Source organism: Pristis pectinata, chromosome 12, assembly GCF_009764475.1.
Source record: "Pristis pectinata isolate sPriPec2 chromosome 12, sPriPec2.1.pri, whole genome shotgun sequence".
Classification (NCBI taxonomy): Eukaryota; Metazoa; Chordata; class Chondrichthyes; order Rhinopristiformes; family Pristidae; genus Pristis; species Pristis pectinata.
In genome coordinates, this window is record NC_067416.1 from 3,203,340 (window position 1) to 3,222,932 (window position 19,593).

Genomic DNA, 19,593 nt, shown 5'->3' on the forward strand with positions numbered 1-19,593 from the left:
GGCTGAGAGGTGGCATGATAGAGATAGATAAAATTATGACAGGCATAGAGAGGGCAGATAGCCAGTGTCTGTTTCCCATGGTAGGGGTGTCTAAAACTAGAGGGGATAGGTTTAAGGTGGGAGGCAGGAGGTTTAAACGGGGTCTGAGAGAGCAGAGTGGGAGGCGGCTTCATTTTGGAGTGTTGTGGGATTGTGGCAGATATCAGTTTTAAATGTGTTAACTGAGGGAAAATGTACCCCACAGCTCACAGAGTGTTAGCCGAGGGGTAAAATTTTCACAGAGTGTAGCTGCCAGAGGAGGTGGTGGAGGCAGGAACAGTAACAACATTTAAGAGGCATCTGGACAGGTGCTGGAATGAGCAGGGCAAAGAGGGAGATGGAATTAATGCCGGCAAGTGGGATTGGTGTAGATAGGCACGATGGTCAGCATAGACACTGTGGGCCGAAGGGCCTGTTTCTGTGCTGTAGAACTCTATGACAACTTTTAAAAGACAGTTGGACAGGTGCATGGACAGGAAAGGTTTAGAGGGATATGGATCAAATGCTGGCAAATGGGACTGGCTTGGATCAGCATCTTGGTTGGCATGGACCAGTTGGTCCGAAGGGCTCGTTTCCGTGCTGTATGGCTCCATGACTCTATAGTGTCAAGGGGTCTTTTGCGTCAAAGTTCAAATTACGGGCCACCTTATAATGAGATGCTGAGACAGACCTCAATTCATTTTGCACAACTGGACTAGATATGAGCTGATGTAAGTACAAGCTGTTTGTTTTAGTTGTGAAGTGACTGGCATCCAGCAATTAGTTTGTTGTCTGTGCTCAGTTACATTTGACAGTGATTCCTTACCCAATATTTTCGCAGCCCAAGTTCAAATGCACTGTGTGATTAGTGCTCCCCCTCCCCCACCAGATGTGCACGAAATCTGTACCTCTGCGATGCCTCAGGTTGCGTCCTGCAGCCAGAATCCGCCCTTTGCAGCTGTTTGCAATAACTTGTACAGATATTAATTATACAGATGTGCTCAAACACCTCGTTAATATTGAGATCTCATTGCCGACAACTGCTGTCGTGGTGTGTGCCCCAGAGACACGGCGTGTGCCTGCCATTTCAGATATGGGCACCAATGCCCAATTAGCTTGTTCGCTTAGTCTTGGAAAGAGGAGTGGGGGAAACCGGTGTCGTGGGGGCTTCTGGCAGAAATGGAGTGAGCACCCTGAACACTCCCAATGTCATGGGAGGGGAGTAGTTGTAATTAGCTGTAGATACAGGCAGCAGAAACAGTCACCCTTCTTGCATTGTGGCAGGCAGATAAGCAGCATTCACAAGAAAAACATAAATTAAACAAAAATTAAGCACTTTTTTACAAGAAAAACACCATTAGAACAAAAATAAACAAAGTACGTTTTAATGCAAAATGATCAAAGTGGTCACAGTGTTGCTAAACTGTAGTGATTAGGGTTGTGCAGGTTGGTTCAAGAACTGAATGGTTGAAGGGCAGTAACTGTTCTTGAACCTGGTGGGGTGGGACTTCAGGCTTCTGTACCTCCTGCCTGATGGTAGCTATGAGAAGACGGCATGGCCCAGATGGTGGGGATCTTTGATGATAGATGTTGCCTCCCTGAGGCTACGCCTCCTGTAAAATTGAACAATGTTGGTTCAAATTGTGGGCATCATCAACCAGGGGCCTGGTGAACAAAGGGACAACACGGCTGGAACTCCACAACCCTTATAATGGGGAAGGACTGTCCTTCAGTGCTTTAATCACTGGGCTTTGTGCCAATACCCTTGTTATACTTGCTGTCAAATCATCTACATCAGTGACATTTTCTGTGAGCGATCACTTCCCCACCTCCCTCTTCTATCATATGCAACTTTCTGTCACCTCCACCCATCACCTGCCAGCTCTTGTCCCACTCCTCCCCCTCACCTCTTTATATCGACTCTCTCCCCTATATATTTCATCCAGATGAAAGATCTCGACCTGAAACGTCGACTGTTCATTTCCCTCCACAGATGCTGCCCGACCCGCTGAGTTCCTCCAGAAGATTGTGGATTGCTCCAGATTCCAGCATCTACAACCTCTTGTGTCTCCCTCTCTTCTATGTTGATTAACTGAAGCAACAGAATCCGATCACCGATTCATAGGAATTTACGGAAGGAGGCCCTTCAGCCCATTGTGACCAGACTAGAGGAAATGGTGGGCTCTAGGTTTCTCCCTGTTTTCAGCTCTGCAGGTGACACCCCTGGGGTGGTGCTTTTAATCTGTGTGTGCCATCCCTTTCAGGCAGTGAGATCTGATTGGTTTAAATCAGTGTCCCCGGGTGACTGACATCTCAGCCAGGGGAAGCAGCATTCCTGCTCAACCATCCCATAACTTTTTAGGCATTTCAGGAGGACATGTTAAAAGTCCTTTTCCTGTCTGACTGTGCCTTGGGCATAAAATAGAATAAGAGAATAATAGACATAATGGCATAAAAAAGAAAACAGTTTAGTCTCCCCTTGGTTCCTTGGAGACACCGGAGACTGCAGACGCTGGAATCTGGAGCAACACACAATCTGCTGGAGGAAGTCAGCGGGTCGAACAGCATCTGTGGGGGAAGAGGGATGGTCGACATTTTGGGTTGAGACCCTGCACAAACAAAAATTTATTTTCCCCCTCAGTCCCAACTGTTCCAAACAAAATCACCTCGGCTTGGCCGATCTCACCTCCTGCTGGAAACCTTGTCAGTCACCACAACACATTCACTTGTACCTTGTAGTCCCTCTGCTACGGACCTGTGCAAACTGTCCTGTGCTAATCTGCCTTTCTCTACCTCCCCCGTGGACATCACCACTGCACCCCACCTTCCTCAACCCCTCCCCCACCATCACCTCTCCCCATCCTCATCATCCCCACCCTCATCGCCCCCTCACCCTCATCATCCCCCTCCCCCACCCTCATCCCCTCCCCACCCTCATCACCTCTGTACCCTCTCCTGCACTAATCACCGGCAGCAGAGAGATTCTCAGGGAAGGAGTGCAGAGGTGGTAAACATGGGGCAAGGTGCCGAGGGATATAACTCGTTGGAAAGTACCAACTGCGTTACCATTGGGTTGGATGCAGATGAAGTTCATACCCCCTCCTGTGCTAATCCCCTGTGCGCCCTCTCAGTGCTAACCTCCTCAGCACCCTCCCTCGTGTTAATCACGTCTGCACCATCTCTCATCCTGCCCTGACCTTTGATGGACACGTTTATGTACCAATCAGCCACTGGGGCTTTCACACAGCTGCTGCCTGAATTTCCTGCCCTGCTCTTTAATCACATTTCAACACTTCATTAATTGCCATCTGTTGCTGCCTGGTCCCTGAAACCTCTGGGAATTTATCCTTTCATTCTGGTCAAGAACTCTATAATCCTCCTTCCCCCCCAGTGGAAAACAGCTCACCATGTAATTAGAATGATGAAAAGAGGGAGATTAACACGTTATTTGTGTGTATTGTTTCAGAAGGATTCCTAAACCAGGGAACGAACCCCATGGAAGCACCTCGCTACAATACATCCCGGCTCTCTGAACACTAACCCAATTCATGTAGTTTCAAGATCATTAATTCCCGAGACTTATAGCCGACAAATGGCACTCTTGCATTGAAATGAGATGGCGACCTTGAGCAGTTGCAGAGTTTGATCTTTTAAGTTATGAGGGAAGTTTTCTCTACATAGAGGGCGGTGGGTGCCTGGAACAGGCTGCCAGGGGTGGTGGTGGAAGCAGATGCGATAGCAACGTTGAAGAGGCATGTAGATAGGCTCATGAACAGGCAGGGGATGGAGGGATAGGGACCATCAGATGGGAATAGTTTAATTTGGCATCACAAACATTGTGGGCCGAAGGGCCTGTTCCCTGTGCTGTACTGTTCTGTGTTCTAAGCTGTGGAAAAGCAGATGTTCAGCAAGAGAGACGGGAGAGACTGCAGATCCTGCAACCTGGAGCAATGAACAATCCGCTGGAGGAGCTCGGCGGGTCGAGCAGCATCTGTGGGGGGAGAGGAATTGTCGACACTTCGGGTCAAAACCCTGCGGCAAGCCTAATGTGTGGCAGCTTGACAGGAAACTTGAACACACGGCAGGGGTTCCCTAGATTTAACCCATTGTCTTTTGTCAATACGACTGGGACCCCGAGACCACATGGGGCAAGAACCAGGTTTCTGAAGCCATGAGGCGTCACATTATACCATGGCAGGGGGGCACCGTGGCCAGTGATCTGAGGTCTGTCCCAGCATGGAAGGTGTTGGGTGCACCAAGTCACTGTGCTGCTGCACACACCATGTGTTGTGTTTACAAACGCAGCCCAGTCCATCACACAAACCAACCACCCCTTCAGAGATTCCATCTAGACTTTCTGCTGCCTCGGGAAAGCAGCCAGCATAATCAAAGACCCCACCCACCCCGGACATCCCCTCTTCTCCCCCCTCCCATCGGGCAGAAGATACAAAAGCCTGAAAGCACGTACCACCAGGCTCAAGGACAGCTTCTATCCCGTTGTTATAAGATTATTGAATGGACCTCTCCTACGCTAAAGGTGAACTCTTGATCTCCCAATCTACCTCGTCGTGGCCTTTGCACCTTATTGTCTGCCTGCACTGCACTTTCTCTGGAACTGTCATGCTATATTCTGCATTCCATTTTCCTTTGTACTACCTCAATGTACTTATGTATGGATTGACCCGTCTGGACAGCACGCAAACAAAAGCTTTTCACTGTATCTCGGTACATGTGACAATAATAAACCAATTGCCAATATTACTACAACACAGAAGGAGGCCATTCAGTCCATCGGGTCATGCTTGTTGCCAGCAGTGCAATCCCATTATCTCCATCCTTCCCCCCCCTCATTCCCTGTGACTTATTCTCTTGCACACATTCCCATCAACTCCCTTTTGATTCTTTTGCCAGTTACCTGCAGACTAGAGGGTAATTTACAGTGGCTAATTAACCCACCGATCAGCACATCTTTGGGATGTGGGAGGGAACTCATGTGGTCACAGGCTGAACATGCAAACTCCACACAGACAGGAGACACAAGAGACTGCAGATGCTGGAATCTCGAGCAAGAAAAAATCTGCTGGAGGAACTCAGTGGGTCGAGCAGCGTCTGTGGGAGGAGAGGAATGGTCGACGTTTTGGGTTGAAACCCTGCGTCAGAAACGTTGACCATTCCTTCCCCTCCCACAGCTGCTGCTCGACCCGCTGAGTTCCTCCAGCAGATTGCATGTTGCTTCACACACAGACAGCGCCGGAGGTCGGAATTGGACCAGAGTTGCAGGACAGCAGCTCCACCTGTTGCATCACTGTGTTGTCCTCAAGGCACATGAGAAAGGTTTAAGATGGTAGAAGCAAGGAAGCTATTGATTCTGGTGGAGGGCTCCAGAACAACTGGGGTACAATGCTGACATTAAAACATGTGCATTCCTCAGCAAATCCAGGCAGTATATCACCCTGGGATGATGGAAATGTGTAAGTCCTGCTTCCTAATGGCTGTGACTGTGACAGCTGAGAGAGAATTATGGCTCAATAAATTGTGGACCAATAAATCAACATCCTCTCCTGGGACAACTTCCTGACCTTCGAGTCCCTGGTCACCACCAACCAGCTGAAGTGGGTAGGCTGCAGGGTCCAAGTACTCTCTGGTCTGTTCTGGGGGTCAAGGGAAACCCTTCCACAAAAGATGGAAAGTCTCCTTAGTATAAGTTGATAGCAGCTAGATACCTGATAGAAGATGATAGAATTATGAGAAGCAGTCATAATCTTTTTCCCAAGGTAGAAATGTTAAATACTAGAGGACATGCATTTAAGATGAGAAGGGGAAAGTTTAAAGGGGAGGTGTGGGGCAAGTTTTTTACGGAAAGAGTGGTAGGTGCCTGGAACGGGCTGCCAGGGGTGGTGGTGGAGGCAGATACGATAGAGGTGTTCAAGAGGCTGTTAGACCCATGAATATGCAGGGAATGGCAGGATATGGATCATGCGCAGGCAGAAGGGATTTAGTTTAATTTTGGATCATGTTCGGCATAGACTTTGTGGGCTGAAGGGCATGTTCCTGCCCTGTACTGTTCCATGTTCTATGTTCTAAGTGCACTGACTCATAGAAACCACTCCCCCCCCCACCACAACATCTAACCACTCAGAAAGGACCCCCTTGACTCTCTCTGATGATATGACTGAGGAGCCCAGCTTAACTGGCGGGAAGGAGAACAGAACAACCACTTGTCCCGTCAGGCAACCTCTGTCCCACCTGTGGCAGAAGTTGTGGGTCCCACATTGACCAGAAATGACTTACAGTCAAGAATCTAACCTTGTTGTTCCAATATTTATACATAGAGTAACACATCCCTCGGAGAAAACTGCAGACTGGAATCCAACTGAGATCTAACGTGGGCTTAAGTATAAAATAACAGCTCCCCGGGAGTGGGTTACAGGCTGGGATCTAATTGTGGATTAGGGAGTTTATACATAGAATAACAGATCCCCAGGAGTGGGTTACAGGCTGGGATCTAATCCCAGGGTTCGGAGGGTTTATATATAGAATAACAGATCCCCAGGCTGGGATCTAATCAAGGGGTTCAGGGGGTTATATACAGAATAACATATCCCCAGGAGTGAGTTACAGGCTGGGATCTAATCTGGTGTTTGGGGGTGGGGGGGGAGGGTCATATATAGAATAACGGATCCCCGGGAACGGGCTTCAGACTGGAATCTAATTGAGAGGTTCAGTTGGGTTATATGTAGAGAAACAGATCCGTGAGTTCTGGATCTCTCAGTAATTCCTCCAGTGAAGGAGAATTCAAACAATATCAGTGGCAGCCTGTGAACAAAGAGCCTGGAGCTGGCTTGGCTGTGGTTTTGCTTGTTTTGCTTTGCTGGTTGAAGCTGTGGTTGCCACTTGTACTGCTTCTTTAATGTAATCCACTTTACTTTGGTTACCCACTGTGCAAACATGAAGCATGTGGTACATCCTCACTGAGGGAGTCTGTTAATGCTCAGTTTGTTCGCAGTTTGTTTGGCCGCCCTGCCTAGACTGATGAAGATGTACCTCTGGAAGAGACGATTGGAGAAAATCAATTGGAGAAAAGTCCCTGTTCAAGGTCCCCCAGTGCTCGACACCCTTTTGGCTCTGAAGCTGTTTTATCTGGGTCACGGGTCAGCCATTTTCGGGACCCCTGCTTCATTCAGACTGGAGAAGCCAGGTCTGTTCTCCCTGGAGCAGAGAAGGTTAAGGGGGGTCATGATTGAGGTATTTAAAATTATGAGGGGTATTTAAAATTTTAATTATAAATTATATAATATTGAGGTGTATAAAATTATGCAGGTCTATAAAACTTGGGTAGGCCACACTTGTAGCTGTATAAACTTTGGTTATAGAGTCATAGAACAATAGAGCACAGATACAGGCCCTTCGGTCCAACAAGTCCATGCCGACCATGGTGCCCACTCGCTAGTTAGGTCGCACTTGGAGAACTGTGTGCAGTTCTGGTCATCCCATTACAGGAAGGATGTGGAGGCTTTGGAGAGGGTACAGAAGAGGTTCACCAGGATGCTGCCTAGATTACAGAGTACTAGCTATAAGGAAAGGTTGGACAGACTTGGGTTGTTTTCTCTGGAACGTTGGATGCTGAGGGGAGACCTGATGGAAGTTTATAACATTATGAAAGGCAGAGATAGGATAGACGGTCAGAATCTTTTTCCCCTGGGAAGAAATGTCAGATACGAGAGGGCATGCATTTAAGGAGAGAGGGGGAAAGTTTAAAGGAGAGGTGGGGGGTAATTTTTTACACAGAAAGCGGCAGGTGGAGGCAGCAGATACAATCATGGTGTTTAATATGCTTTTAGAGAGGCACATGAACATGCAGGGAATGGAGGGTTATGGATCGTGTGCAGGCAGAAGTATCCAGTTTACTTTGGCGTTGTGTTCAGCACAGACATGGTGGGCCAAAGGTCCTGTTCCTGTGCTGTACTGTTCTATGATCTATGTTTTATGTGTTTTATGTATAGTTAGGGTAGAATACAGGGAACGTTTCCCCATATCAGAGGTGAATAAAACCCAAGGACACCGCTTTAGGGTAAGGAGGAAGAAATTTAGAGGGGATCTGAGGGGGAGCTTTCTCACCCAGAGAGCGGTGAGTAGCTGGAACACACTGCCTGAGAGAGTGGTGGAAGCAGAGTCACTGACAGCATATGTCTAGACAAGATCTGGCAGAAAAGATTCACGAGATTGTTGCTGGGACTGGAGGGCTTGACGTTTATAAGAGTGGATAGGCTGGGACTGTTTTCCCTGGAGCGAAGGAGGCTGAGGGGTAATATTATACAGATTTATAAAATAATGAGAGGCAGAGATAAGATGGATTGTCACAGCCTTTTTCCCAGGGTAGGGGAGTCCAAATGAGAGGACATGGGTTTAAAGTGAGAGGGGAAGGATTTAAAAGGGATCTGAGGGGCAAGTTTTTCACACAGAGGGTGGTGGGTGTGTGGAATGAGCTGCCAGAGCAAGTGGTAGAGGCTGGTACAATTACAATGTTCAGACTTTGGACAGGTCCATGGTATTTTGGAATTAGTTTATTATGGTCACTTGTACCGAGGTATGGTGAAAAACTTGTCTTGCATTCTGTTCGTACAGATCAATACATTACACAGTGTATTGAGGTAGTACAGGGTAAAAACAATAACAGAATACAGAGTAAAGTGTGACAGCTACAGAAAAAGTGCAGTGCAAGTAGACAATAAGGTGCAAGGTCACAACAAGGTAGATCGTGAGGTCAAGAGTCCAGCTCATTGTATAAGGGAATCGTTCAATAGTCTTATCACAGTGGGGTAGAAGCTGTCCTTGAGCCTGGTGGTACGTGCCCTCAGGTTCCTGTATCTTCTGCCTGATGGGAGAGGGGAGAAGAGAGAGTGACCCGGGTGGGTGGGGTCTTTGATTATGCTGGCTGCTTCACCAAGGCAGTGAGAGGTATAGCCAGAGTCCATGGAGGGGAGGCTGGTTTCCGTGATGTGCTGAGCTGTGTCCACAACTAGGTTTAGAGGGATATGGACCAAATGCGGGCAAGTGGGACTAGCTTACATGGACATCTTGATTGGCATGGATGAGTTGGGCAGAAGGGCCTGTTTCTGTGCTGTATCACTCTAAGCACTTGAATTGCCAAGACATAGAAGACTGCAGGCCAAGTGTTGGGTGGGTGGGTGCTCACTGGTCAGCCTGGACATAGGGAATGGCCTGTCTCCAGACTGCATACTCCATGAATCTATGGCTCCCAGGGAAAACCCACAGTCACGGGGAGAACGTGCAAATTCCACACAGACACCACCTGAGATCAGGATCGAACCTGAGAGAGGCCACTGGGCCACCCAAGGACCCCAAATATCCAGCAACCCACTCCTTCAAGGGGGCAGTTCAGGATGGACAATAAATGCCGGCCTTGACAGCAGAGTGTATATCCAGTGAATGAATCCAACTCTCTCCTGTAACCCAAGGTGCAGTGAAATCTTCACCTGAAAGGCTGGGTTTGTGTTTTGTTCTGGTTGAGTACGGTTGCCCCCTGAACTTCCCTGCCTATCCTCCTTCAAGCGGCTCTGTAAAACCTGGCCCCTTGCCTGACCTGCCCCAGGAAGCCACATGTGAGTTGTGTCTGTTGGTGCTCCTGTTTACCAGGGATATTTCCCCTGTTGAAGTTCAAGTTTATTGTTGTCATGGGCATACATTCACAGGGTACAAATGCCATGAAAATTAGCTTTCTGTATACATTATACATAACTTACGAGTGTATGAAATAAACTTAACAACACTAGTGCAAGGTGCTTTATAAATGCAAGGAGGTGCCTGGGACTACACGCACACTATGGCAGCTGCTGGACATTGAACCCTGTTAATAGAGAGAGACAAATTTCAGACCAACACAGGGCTGCTGTTTGTGGAGGTCACTGTCAAGGGAGCATTGACAGTCATTTACATGAAGCTTCAGACATTCACATGTACCGAGGTCCACAGGATAAGCGGCAATCTGAATGAATCATGTGATTCTGAGGGGGACTGACAGGGTGGGTGCTGAGAGGGTGTTTCCTGTTCTGAAGGAATCTGAAATGAGGGCGCAGAGTTTCAGAGTAAAGTACATTGGTAAATTGGTTTATTATTGTCACGTGTACCGAGGTACAGTGAAATACTTTGTTTTGCATGTCATCCATACAGATCATTTCATCACATCAGTGCATTGAGGTAGTACCAGGGAAAACAATAAGAGAATGCAGAATGAAATGTTACAGTTACAGAGAAAGTGCAGTGCAGGCAGACAATAAGGTGCAAGGTCATGATGAGGTTAAGAGTCCATCTTATCGTACTAGGGGACCGTTCAATAGTCTTATAACAGCAGGATAGAAGCTGTTCTTGAGCCCGGTGGTACGTGCTTTCAGGCTTTTGTATCTGCTGCCCAATGGGAGGGGGGAGAGGAGAGAGTGTCCAGGGTGGTTGGGGTCTTTGATTATGCTGGCTGCTTTACTGAGGCAGTGAGAAGGATGGAGATGAGGAGGAATTTCTTCCCTCAGAGGGTGGTGACACTTTGGAATTCTCTCCCCCAGGGAGCGATGGTGGTGGAGTCACTGAATACATTCAAGACCGTGATAGGCAGATTTTTGGACAATCTAGAAGTCTAGGGTTGCAGGAAAGTGGAGCCAAGGCCAAGATCAAATCAGCCGCAATCTTATTGAATGGTGGAGCAGGCTCGCGGGGGTGAATGGCCTGCTCCTGTTCTTATTTCCTGTGTTGTTATGTTCTTACAATAACTTTCCACTCCTTTGCGTCTTTGTGACTCACTAGGGAACCTTGGTGTATTGATTATTTTGTGTCTTTATTTGATCCATTTATGAAAGGTTTAGAGAAAGGTTTAGTGAAAGAATTGAACACTATTTCAGATCACTGGGGAGGGGGTGGGGGTCAGCCCTGCTGACTCATCACCCGGTTACACCAGCATGTAATTAGACATTGGACAGCCTTAAACACCAGGCACTCTGGCTCTCAAAGTAGAATTTTACCTGAAAAAGAAATTGGCCTCTGAGTTTAAATTGGGTATGATAGCATTGCTATATTAGTAGAATGAAGACACCGGAGACGGCAGACACTGGAATCTGGAGCAACACACAATCTGCTGGAGGAACTCAGCGGGTCGAGCAGCATCTGTGGGGGAAGAGGAATTGTCGATGTTTCCAATCTAGACCCTGCATCAGGATCGATTGGAGAGGGAAGGTAGCCAGTATAAAGGGGAGAGCGAAACTCCACTGTCCTGATGCAGGGTTTCGACCCAAAGCGTCGACAATTCCTTTCCCCCCACAGATGTTGTTTGACCAGCTGAGGTCCTCCTGTAGATCATTTGTAGATCTAGAGCCTGGATTATAGATCTGGAAATGAGAGTTTAAATCTCATCATTGAGATATGTTATCTGTTCCATTATCGCTGGGCCTAAATCATGGAGTCACAGAGAGAAACAGCATGAAAGCAGGCCTTTTGGCCCAGTGAGTCCATGCTGACTATCAACCAGCCATTTACGTTTATCCGATGTTAATCCCATTTTATCCTCCGTACATTCCCATCAACTCCTGCCAGATTCTACCCCTCACCCACACACTTGGGGACAATTTACAGCAACCAATTAACCCACCAACTCGCAAGTCTTTGAGATGTGGGAGCACCTGGGGGAAACCCACACAGTCACAGGGAGAATGTGCAAACTCCATGTGGATAATACTGGAGATCAGGATTGAACCTGGGTCTCTGGACCTGTGAGGTAGTGGTTTTATCAGCTGCCCCACTGTACCACCTCAGATTTATCTAATTAATTAACTGAAATGAAACTACTTCTTTGTGGCTCTGGAAGTTTTAGTTCAATTAATTAGATAAATCTGGGTTTTGAAAACCCATATCAGTAACATTTTCCATTGCTGGAGAAACCCATCTGCTTGTTGGTGACTCCAGACCCGCTATTGCGACTGGCTCTTACCCGCCCTCTGAAAAGGCACTCAGTTCAAGGACAACTCAGGATAGGCAGTAAATCCTGGCTTTGCTAGTGTTGATCCACATCCCACCAATATCCAAATACATCTGGCTGTGTTCAGTGATAGATGGGACATTCTCCCTGGATTAAGGGAACTCTGAGTGAGATGGTGGGTGAAAAGTTCCCCATTAATGCAATGGATGTTCTCCAGATCTATTGTGGAATATCTAGCAAAGTCTCCACTATATATTTTCCGTTATTCAGGGTGTTGAGAGTTGGACTGACTAGTTAAAATGCACATCACTGTTAACTCAGGAAGCCAAATAAGTTTCTATTGAGAGTAAACTTTGCCAGTTGGGAACTTTTAGTAGGTTCTTCTGACTGTTGAAGGGGCGTTGATTGTCAGCAGATTTGGAAGACTACACCAAGGTCAGACCATGTATCAAGCCATTAGTTATCTGTGCAAGCTTCAGATGTTTGTTATTGTCTCTTCTGTCCCTTATCAGACCAAACCAGAATTAGGGCCATCGACCAACGAGATCTGTGATTGATGTAACTTGTGCACCTTTGGCCAATGACAGGGAAGTTTCTTCTCCTCCAGTCGTGTTCTTCATCCTTCGCCCCCACAAGAAAGTAAGACAATAGGAGCAGGATTAGGCCACTCGGCCCCTCAAACCTGCCCTGCCATTCAATATGACCATGGCTGATCTGTCCCAGGCCTCAACTCCTCTTCTGTGCCAGTTCCCCACAGCCCTCAATTCCTTGAACTTTCAAAAATGTATCTACCTGCTCTTTAAATACCCCCCAGAGATCTAGTCTCCAGAACCGTCCAGGGAAGAGAATTCCAGGGATTCGCCACCCTCTTTCAGAAGAAATTCCTACACACCTCAGTTTTAAATGACCAGCCCTTTATCTTGTAACTAAATCGACCAGATTAAGGGACTCATCTCAGCATCTACCTTTTGTACCCCTGGATCTTAAATGTTGCAATAAGATCACCCCTCATTCCAAAGAATGCAGGTCCAAATTTTTTAACTGTTCATGATAGAACAACCCCCTCATCCCAGTAATAAGTCCAGGGGACCTCTTCTGGACTGCCTTCAGTGTCAGGGCTACTTACCTGAGCTACCATTATATCCACAGAAGTTCTTGCTGTTTATTTTGATACTACCTGTGTCTCCTTTCCCCTACTGTTCAGTATTTTCACCCAGTCCAATTCTACATCACCACCCCCTGCATCCATCATCAGGGACCCCCACCATCCAGGCCGTGCCCTCTTCTCGATGCTGCCATCAGGCAGGAGGTATGGGAGCCTGAAGATCCACACCTCAGGGTTCAACAACAGCTTCTTCCCCACTGCCGTCAGGTTCTTCAATCCACCTGAAAAGCCCGAACGCTACTTCGGACAGAATATATCTTTTCTCTTTCTCAATTTTGTTGTGGTTACGTTTATTTTGTTGTTTACTTTGCACATATGTAAGTTAGGTATAATTTATGTTAATTTAAGTTTATGTTAATTTGTTTGTCCTCGTCTTGTCCTGCTGAGTTCCTCCAGCATTCTGTGTGTTGCTCCAGATTCCAGCATCTGCAGAATTCCTTGTGTCTTGTGTACCTGCTGCTCCTCCACCACTGACCTTCCCTTTAGCCTAGTTCCCCAGTCCTTCCACCTCCATACCCTTGGGATTGACCGGACTTACAGTGAGTACACAACGTACTGTGCTCTGCTGCAAAAAGCTAATTTTCATGGCATTTTTACGTGTGTATATGCCCATGACAATAAACGTGAACTTGAACTTAACCTACATCACACCTCCCCACTATACTGATACCTTCTTTGATTAACAATGCTACAACACTCTTTTTCCCTTCTTGCTTATTTTGGAACATCGAGGAACCAGGAATATTGAGTTCCCGGTCCTGGTCACCCTGCAACCATGTCTCTGTAATAGCTATTGGATCAAACTCATTTATTTCTATATGTGCTGGCAACTCATCTATCTGCGTACAAATGCTGTGTGCATTCAGATAAAGAGCCTTAAGCTTTTTACAGTTGTTAAGTAGTGCCTTAACAATTTTTGCTGCACAATTTTGCCTTTACTTTCTGTCGTTTCTGATTTTCATTCATCCCTTCCCTACCCTGTGGCAATGCTTCTTTCATTTCTTTTTGTTTATTAAACTTCTCATCTCTTGAACCCTCCCACTGCCTCCTCATGAGTTTAAAGCCCTTTTTTACATCCCTAATTAAGCAATTCACCAGGACACTGGTTCCAGCATGGTTGAAATGAAGCCCATCCCGATAGGACAAGTTTTTCACCGTACCTCGGTACAAGTGACAATAATAAATCAATTCCATTTCCAGTACCAGTGTCAGTGACGTGTGAATCAGAACCCATTTCTTCCACACCAGACTTCGAACCACATGTTTACTTCAGCGATCTCATTAAACCTTTTCCAATGTGAATGTGGCTCAGGTAATAAACCTTGTGGTTCTGCTTTTCAATTCTCCCCTCAAGCTGTTCCTAATCTCTCAGCAGAACATCCTTCCTAGTCATAGAGTCATACAGCATGGAAAAAGGCCCTTCGGCCCAACTCGTCCATGCTAGCTATGCTTCACAGTGAGCTAGTGCCATCTGCCTGCGTTTGATCATTTAAACCTCTCCTATCCATGGACTTATCTAGACGGCTTTTAACCATTGCTGATGTGCCCGCCTCAACCACTGTTTCTGGCAGCTCATTCCAAATACACAGCACCCTTTGCGTGAAGAAGCTGACCCTGATGTCCCTTTTAAATCTCTCCCCTTTGATCTTAATCCTATGCCCTCTTGTTTTTAGCACCCCCTCCCTGGGAAAAAGACTATGCACTTTCACCCTGTCTACACCCCTCATGATCTGATACACCCCTATCAGGTCACCCCTCAATCTCCTAAATTCCAGGGAATAAAGTCCTAGTCCACACAACCTCTCCTTGTAACTCAGGCCCCCGAGTACAGGCAACATCCCTGTAAATCTCTTCTGCACTCTTTCTAGTTTAATAACATCTTTCCTGTGCACAGTGCTCCAGGTGTGGACTCACCAACATCTTATATAACTGCAGCATGACTTCCCACCTCCTGTGTTTAATACCCTGACTGATGAAGGCCAACGTGCCAAATGCCTTCTTCACCACCCTACCTACCATGTGACATCGTCCTCCCTAGCCTGTCTGTGACAGGTTTGAGTCCGTTACTATTGTCCATTTTTATAAATGACTAAGACTTGGGTGTAAGAAGCAATGTGAGAAAGTTTAGAATAAAAACAGAAATGACTGGAAATTCTCAGCAGAACCTGTGGAGATGAAACAGCGTTAATGATTCTGCATAATTATGTTTCATAATAGATTGAGAAAAATAAGCACGGAATCAGACAGGAAATGGCTGTGATCTTATTGAAAGGTGGGACAGGTTTGAGGGGCTGAGTGGTCCCCGCTCCTATTTCTTAATCACACGTACCTCCAGGTTCAAGGACAGCTTCTATTCTGCTGTTATAAGACTCTTAAATGGACCTCTTGTTCGTTAAAGATGAACTCTTCATCTCTCAATCTACCTTGTCATAGCCTTTGCACCTTATCGTCTGCCTGCACTGCACTTTCTCTGTGACTGTAACACTTTATTCTGCGTTCTGTTATTGTTTTCCCTTCTACTAACTCGATGCACTGATGTGATGAAATGATCTGTATGGGTGGCATGCAAAACAAAGTTTTTCACTGTACCTCGGTACGTGTGGCAATAATAAACCAATACCAATACCACTTTAGAAACAAGAAAAGTTTGGGAAAGAAAATGTGAGGGAAACTGGGATGGGGGTAGGGAGGAAAGAAGATGTGTAAGGGTTGAGCTGGTGGTAATGATAAGCAAGTTGATAGGGTGGTTAAGAAGCCGTATGGTGTGTTGGCCTTCGTTAGTTGGGGGATTGGGTTCAAGAGCCGTGAGGTAATGTTGCAGTTCTATAGAACTCTGGTGAGACCACACTTGGAGTATTGTGTTCAGTTCTGATCACCTCATTATAGGAAGGATGTGGAAGCTTTAGGGAGGGTACAGAGGAGATTTACCAGGATGCTGCCTGGATTAGAGAACATGTGAGGAAAGGTTGAGCAAGCGAGGGTTTTTCTCTTTAGAGCAAGGGAGGATGAGAGGCAACTTGACAGAGGTGGATAAGATCATGAGAGGCATGGACAGCCAGCACCTTTATCCCAGGACGTAAATGGCTAACACGAGGGGGATAATTTCAAGGTGAGTAGAGGAAAGTTTAGGGGAGAAGTCAGAGGTAGTTTTTTTCCACAGAGTGGTGGGTGTGTGGAACACACTGCTGGGAATGGTGGTAGAGGCTGATGCAATAGGGACATTTAAAAGACTCTTGGATAGGCACGTGGATGTAAGAAAAATGGAGGGTTATGGGCTGTGCAGGAGGGAAGGGTTAGATTGATCAGGGAGTAGGTCGGCACAACATCGTGGGCTGAAGGGCCTGTACTGTGCTGTACTGTTCTACGTTCCATGTGAAATGCCGGAAATACTCAGGAGGTCAGGCAGTGTCTATTGACAGAGAAACAGTTAATGTCTCAGATCGATAACCTCTCATCAGAACTGGGAGAAGTTTTAAGATGGAGGGAAAGGGGGAGGAGAGGAGAAAAAAGCAATAGAAAGTTATCGGGGAGGAGGCAGAAAAATTAAATGACGAAAGAGATGATGGTGCAGGAATAAGAGAAGGCAGATGGTGGTGATGGGACGAGCAAAGGAAAAAGTGGCTGGGGGTTGTGTTGGTTAAAAGAAGGAAAAAAGGTTAGAAATGTGAAATGAAAATATCAGAAATGTTGATTATCTGAAAGACTGTGATGTACCCAGTCAGAAGGTGAGGTGCTGTTCTTCAAGCTTGTGTTGAGCTTTGTTGAAACAGGCTGAGAGTGGGGAGGTCAGAGGGAGAGTGAGATGGAGCATTAAGTAACAGGCAGCCAAATGTTTGGGATGAGTTTATCCATGCACAGTGTGTGGATGTCACTGGTAATGCCAGCATTTATTACATAGAACATAGAACATTACAGCACAGTACAGGCCCTTCGGCCCACAATGTTGTGCCGACATCTTATCCTGCTCTAATATCTATCTAACCCTTCCCTCCCACATAGCCCTCCATTTCTCTATCATCCATGTGTCTATCTAAGAGTCTCTTAAATGTCCCTAATGTATCTGCCCCCACAACCTCTGCTGGCAGTGCGTTCCACGCACCCACCACTCCCTGTGTAAAAAACTTACCCCTGACATCCCCCTTATATTCTCCATCCTTTCTTGCCCCTGAACTGAAGACGCAGTTGAGAGTCAACCCCATTGAAAGATTTGGGATCACAAACAGGCCAAATTGCATGAGATTTCCTTCCTTGAATAGGGTGTTGTCTGAAGCAGCTGCCCAGTCTACACACCACTGTACACCATGAACCCATTGTATTACAGTAGGTGGGTGATCCCCAGTATAAGAGAGTGTGTTCTGCTGCCTTTCAGGAATTGATGATCCTCATCAGCATGGCCGTGGGCTGGCCCTGGCAGACTTTAACAGAGATGGGAAGGTGGACATAGTCTACGGCAACTGGATGGGACCTCACCGCTTCTATCTACAGACCACTGTGAATGGAAAAGTCCGTTTTAGGGTAAGAATGCATGGTGATCTTCAATTATTTCATGAGGCATTTTACCTCCAAGGGTTTTGTCCCTTTGCTTGGTGGGTCCTTCCTGTTTGTCATTTTGTTTATGGAGATGTTGGGGAATGTGATTATCCACTGAAGTTCTCACATAGCCACCTACTCATGGAAGGAGGGGTGTGCACAACGATCGGTGACTGGGCCCCAACGTCTTACAGTTTATGTAAGTGGCTTGGATGAAAGCTCCAAAGATACCGTTGCTGAATTTGCTGAAGATGCAAAGATTGTTGGCAAAATAGTTTGGTGAAGGGGATATAAGGGGGTCAGAAAAGTGGGCAAAGATTGTGCAAATAAAATGCAATGTGGAAAATGTGAAATTGTATGTTGTAGCAGGAAAATAAAACAAAAATGTATATCATATTACAGAACTCTGAGATACAGATTGATGTGGGACTTCCAGTGCATGATTTACCAAATATTTATTTTGTAGGTACAGCAAGTAATTAGGAAAGCTGTTTGAAGGGAATTGAATGTAAAAGAAGAAACGTTATGCTTCAGATATCGAAGGCCTAGTGGGAGTACATCTGGAGTCCTGTGTGTAGTATGTTTTGAAAGCAGTTCAGAGGTTTACTGGACTAATGCTGAGAAGGAGCAAGTTGTCTTGGGAAAGTTTAAATGGACTAGGGTTGTGCTTGCTGGAGTCTGGAAGTGGTTGAAGTGTACAAGGTTCTTGACAGGGTGGGTGTGGAGAAGATGTTTCATCTTGTGGGAGAAACAAAGATTCATAGTCACTGTTCAAAAATTTACAGCAGCCAATTAGCCCAGTGATCTGCATGTCTGTGGGTGGCGGGAGGAAGCTGGAGCGCCTGGGGGAAACCCACGTGGTCACAGGGAAAACGTGCAAACTCCACACAGACAGCGCTGGAGGTCGGGATTGAACCCGGATCTCTGGAACTGTGAGGCAGCGGCTCTACCTGCTGTGCCACGGTGCTGCCCATTGTTTTCTGACAATACAATAGTTTTGTGGTCACAATCAGTTTGACCAGATGCATTTTCTACTACTCCAGGTTCTCTAATGTCCTTCAAGTAGAAGGTTCTCCATTACCCAACATAGTGGTGGAGCAGTCATAAGAAGTCAAATGGCATGGTCCTGGTTTGTACACTCTCATGTTGTTTGGGTTTGGTTTGAGTTGGTTAAGTAGAAGGAGAAGCCACCACAGGGGTGTCCTGGTCAGGGCCTCAAGAGTCTTCCTGACTGCTGAGCCTGGAGAGCAGGAGCTTGAATGTTGGAAACTGAAGGTCGGAGCTCTGTGCTGTAAACTACTGAGACTGGAGATGGTGAAAACGCAAAGACCAAGACCGATAGATCGTTGTTAACTAATGATAGGAAGAGTTAAGGAGAGAAGACAGGTAAATGAAGATAAGCTAAGATGAAGTAAGAGACAGAAGCAGTCATAGGCCATTTAGCCCCTCATGCCCGCCCTACCATTCAATGAGATCATGGCTGATCGTTTTTTTACCATTCTCCTGCAGTAACTTCATAATGCTTGATTTCCTTCATGCCTTGGTGAAGGTGCATACACGTGTGTGAAGTTTATCCTTAGCTACCAGCACTAAGATGTTGGGGCTTGGTTGGACATTTGCTTCTGATGAGTTTGACGTTGGAGTTGAGTATCTCCAAAGCATTTGAGACACAATCGACCAAGAAGAGATCTGTTAATTTTATCTTGAATACCACCATCGTGAATGCATAATTATTGTGCAAAATGATTATTATTTGACCCACATTTGTCAGTTTCTGATCATGAATGTTACTGGTTCTGAAATGGCCCAACTATCCACCCAGATTAAGAAAGGTTGGGAGGGGATGTCAAATGGTGATATTCCCAGCTACGCCCACAGCCTGGTGAATGAATAAATAATA

At 46.4% G+C, this 19,593-nt stretch overlaps 1 protein-coding gene across 2 annotated transcripts in view; it reads left to right on the top strand.

The window, feature by feature from the left end:
* Positions 1-19,593, top strand: part of crtac1b (cartilage acidic protein 1b) — a 200,243-nt gene that overhangs the window by 107,770 nt on the left and 72,880 nt on the right. For both annotated transcript variants that reach the window (XM_052027207.1, XM_052027206.1), the window contains exon 7: positions 17,533-17,678. In XM_052027207.1, the coding sequence (XP_051883167.1) occupies positions 17,533-17,678 (146 nt within the window). The remainder of the gene's footprint in view (positions 1-17,532; positions 17,679-19,593) is intronic.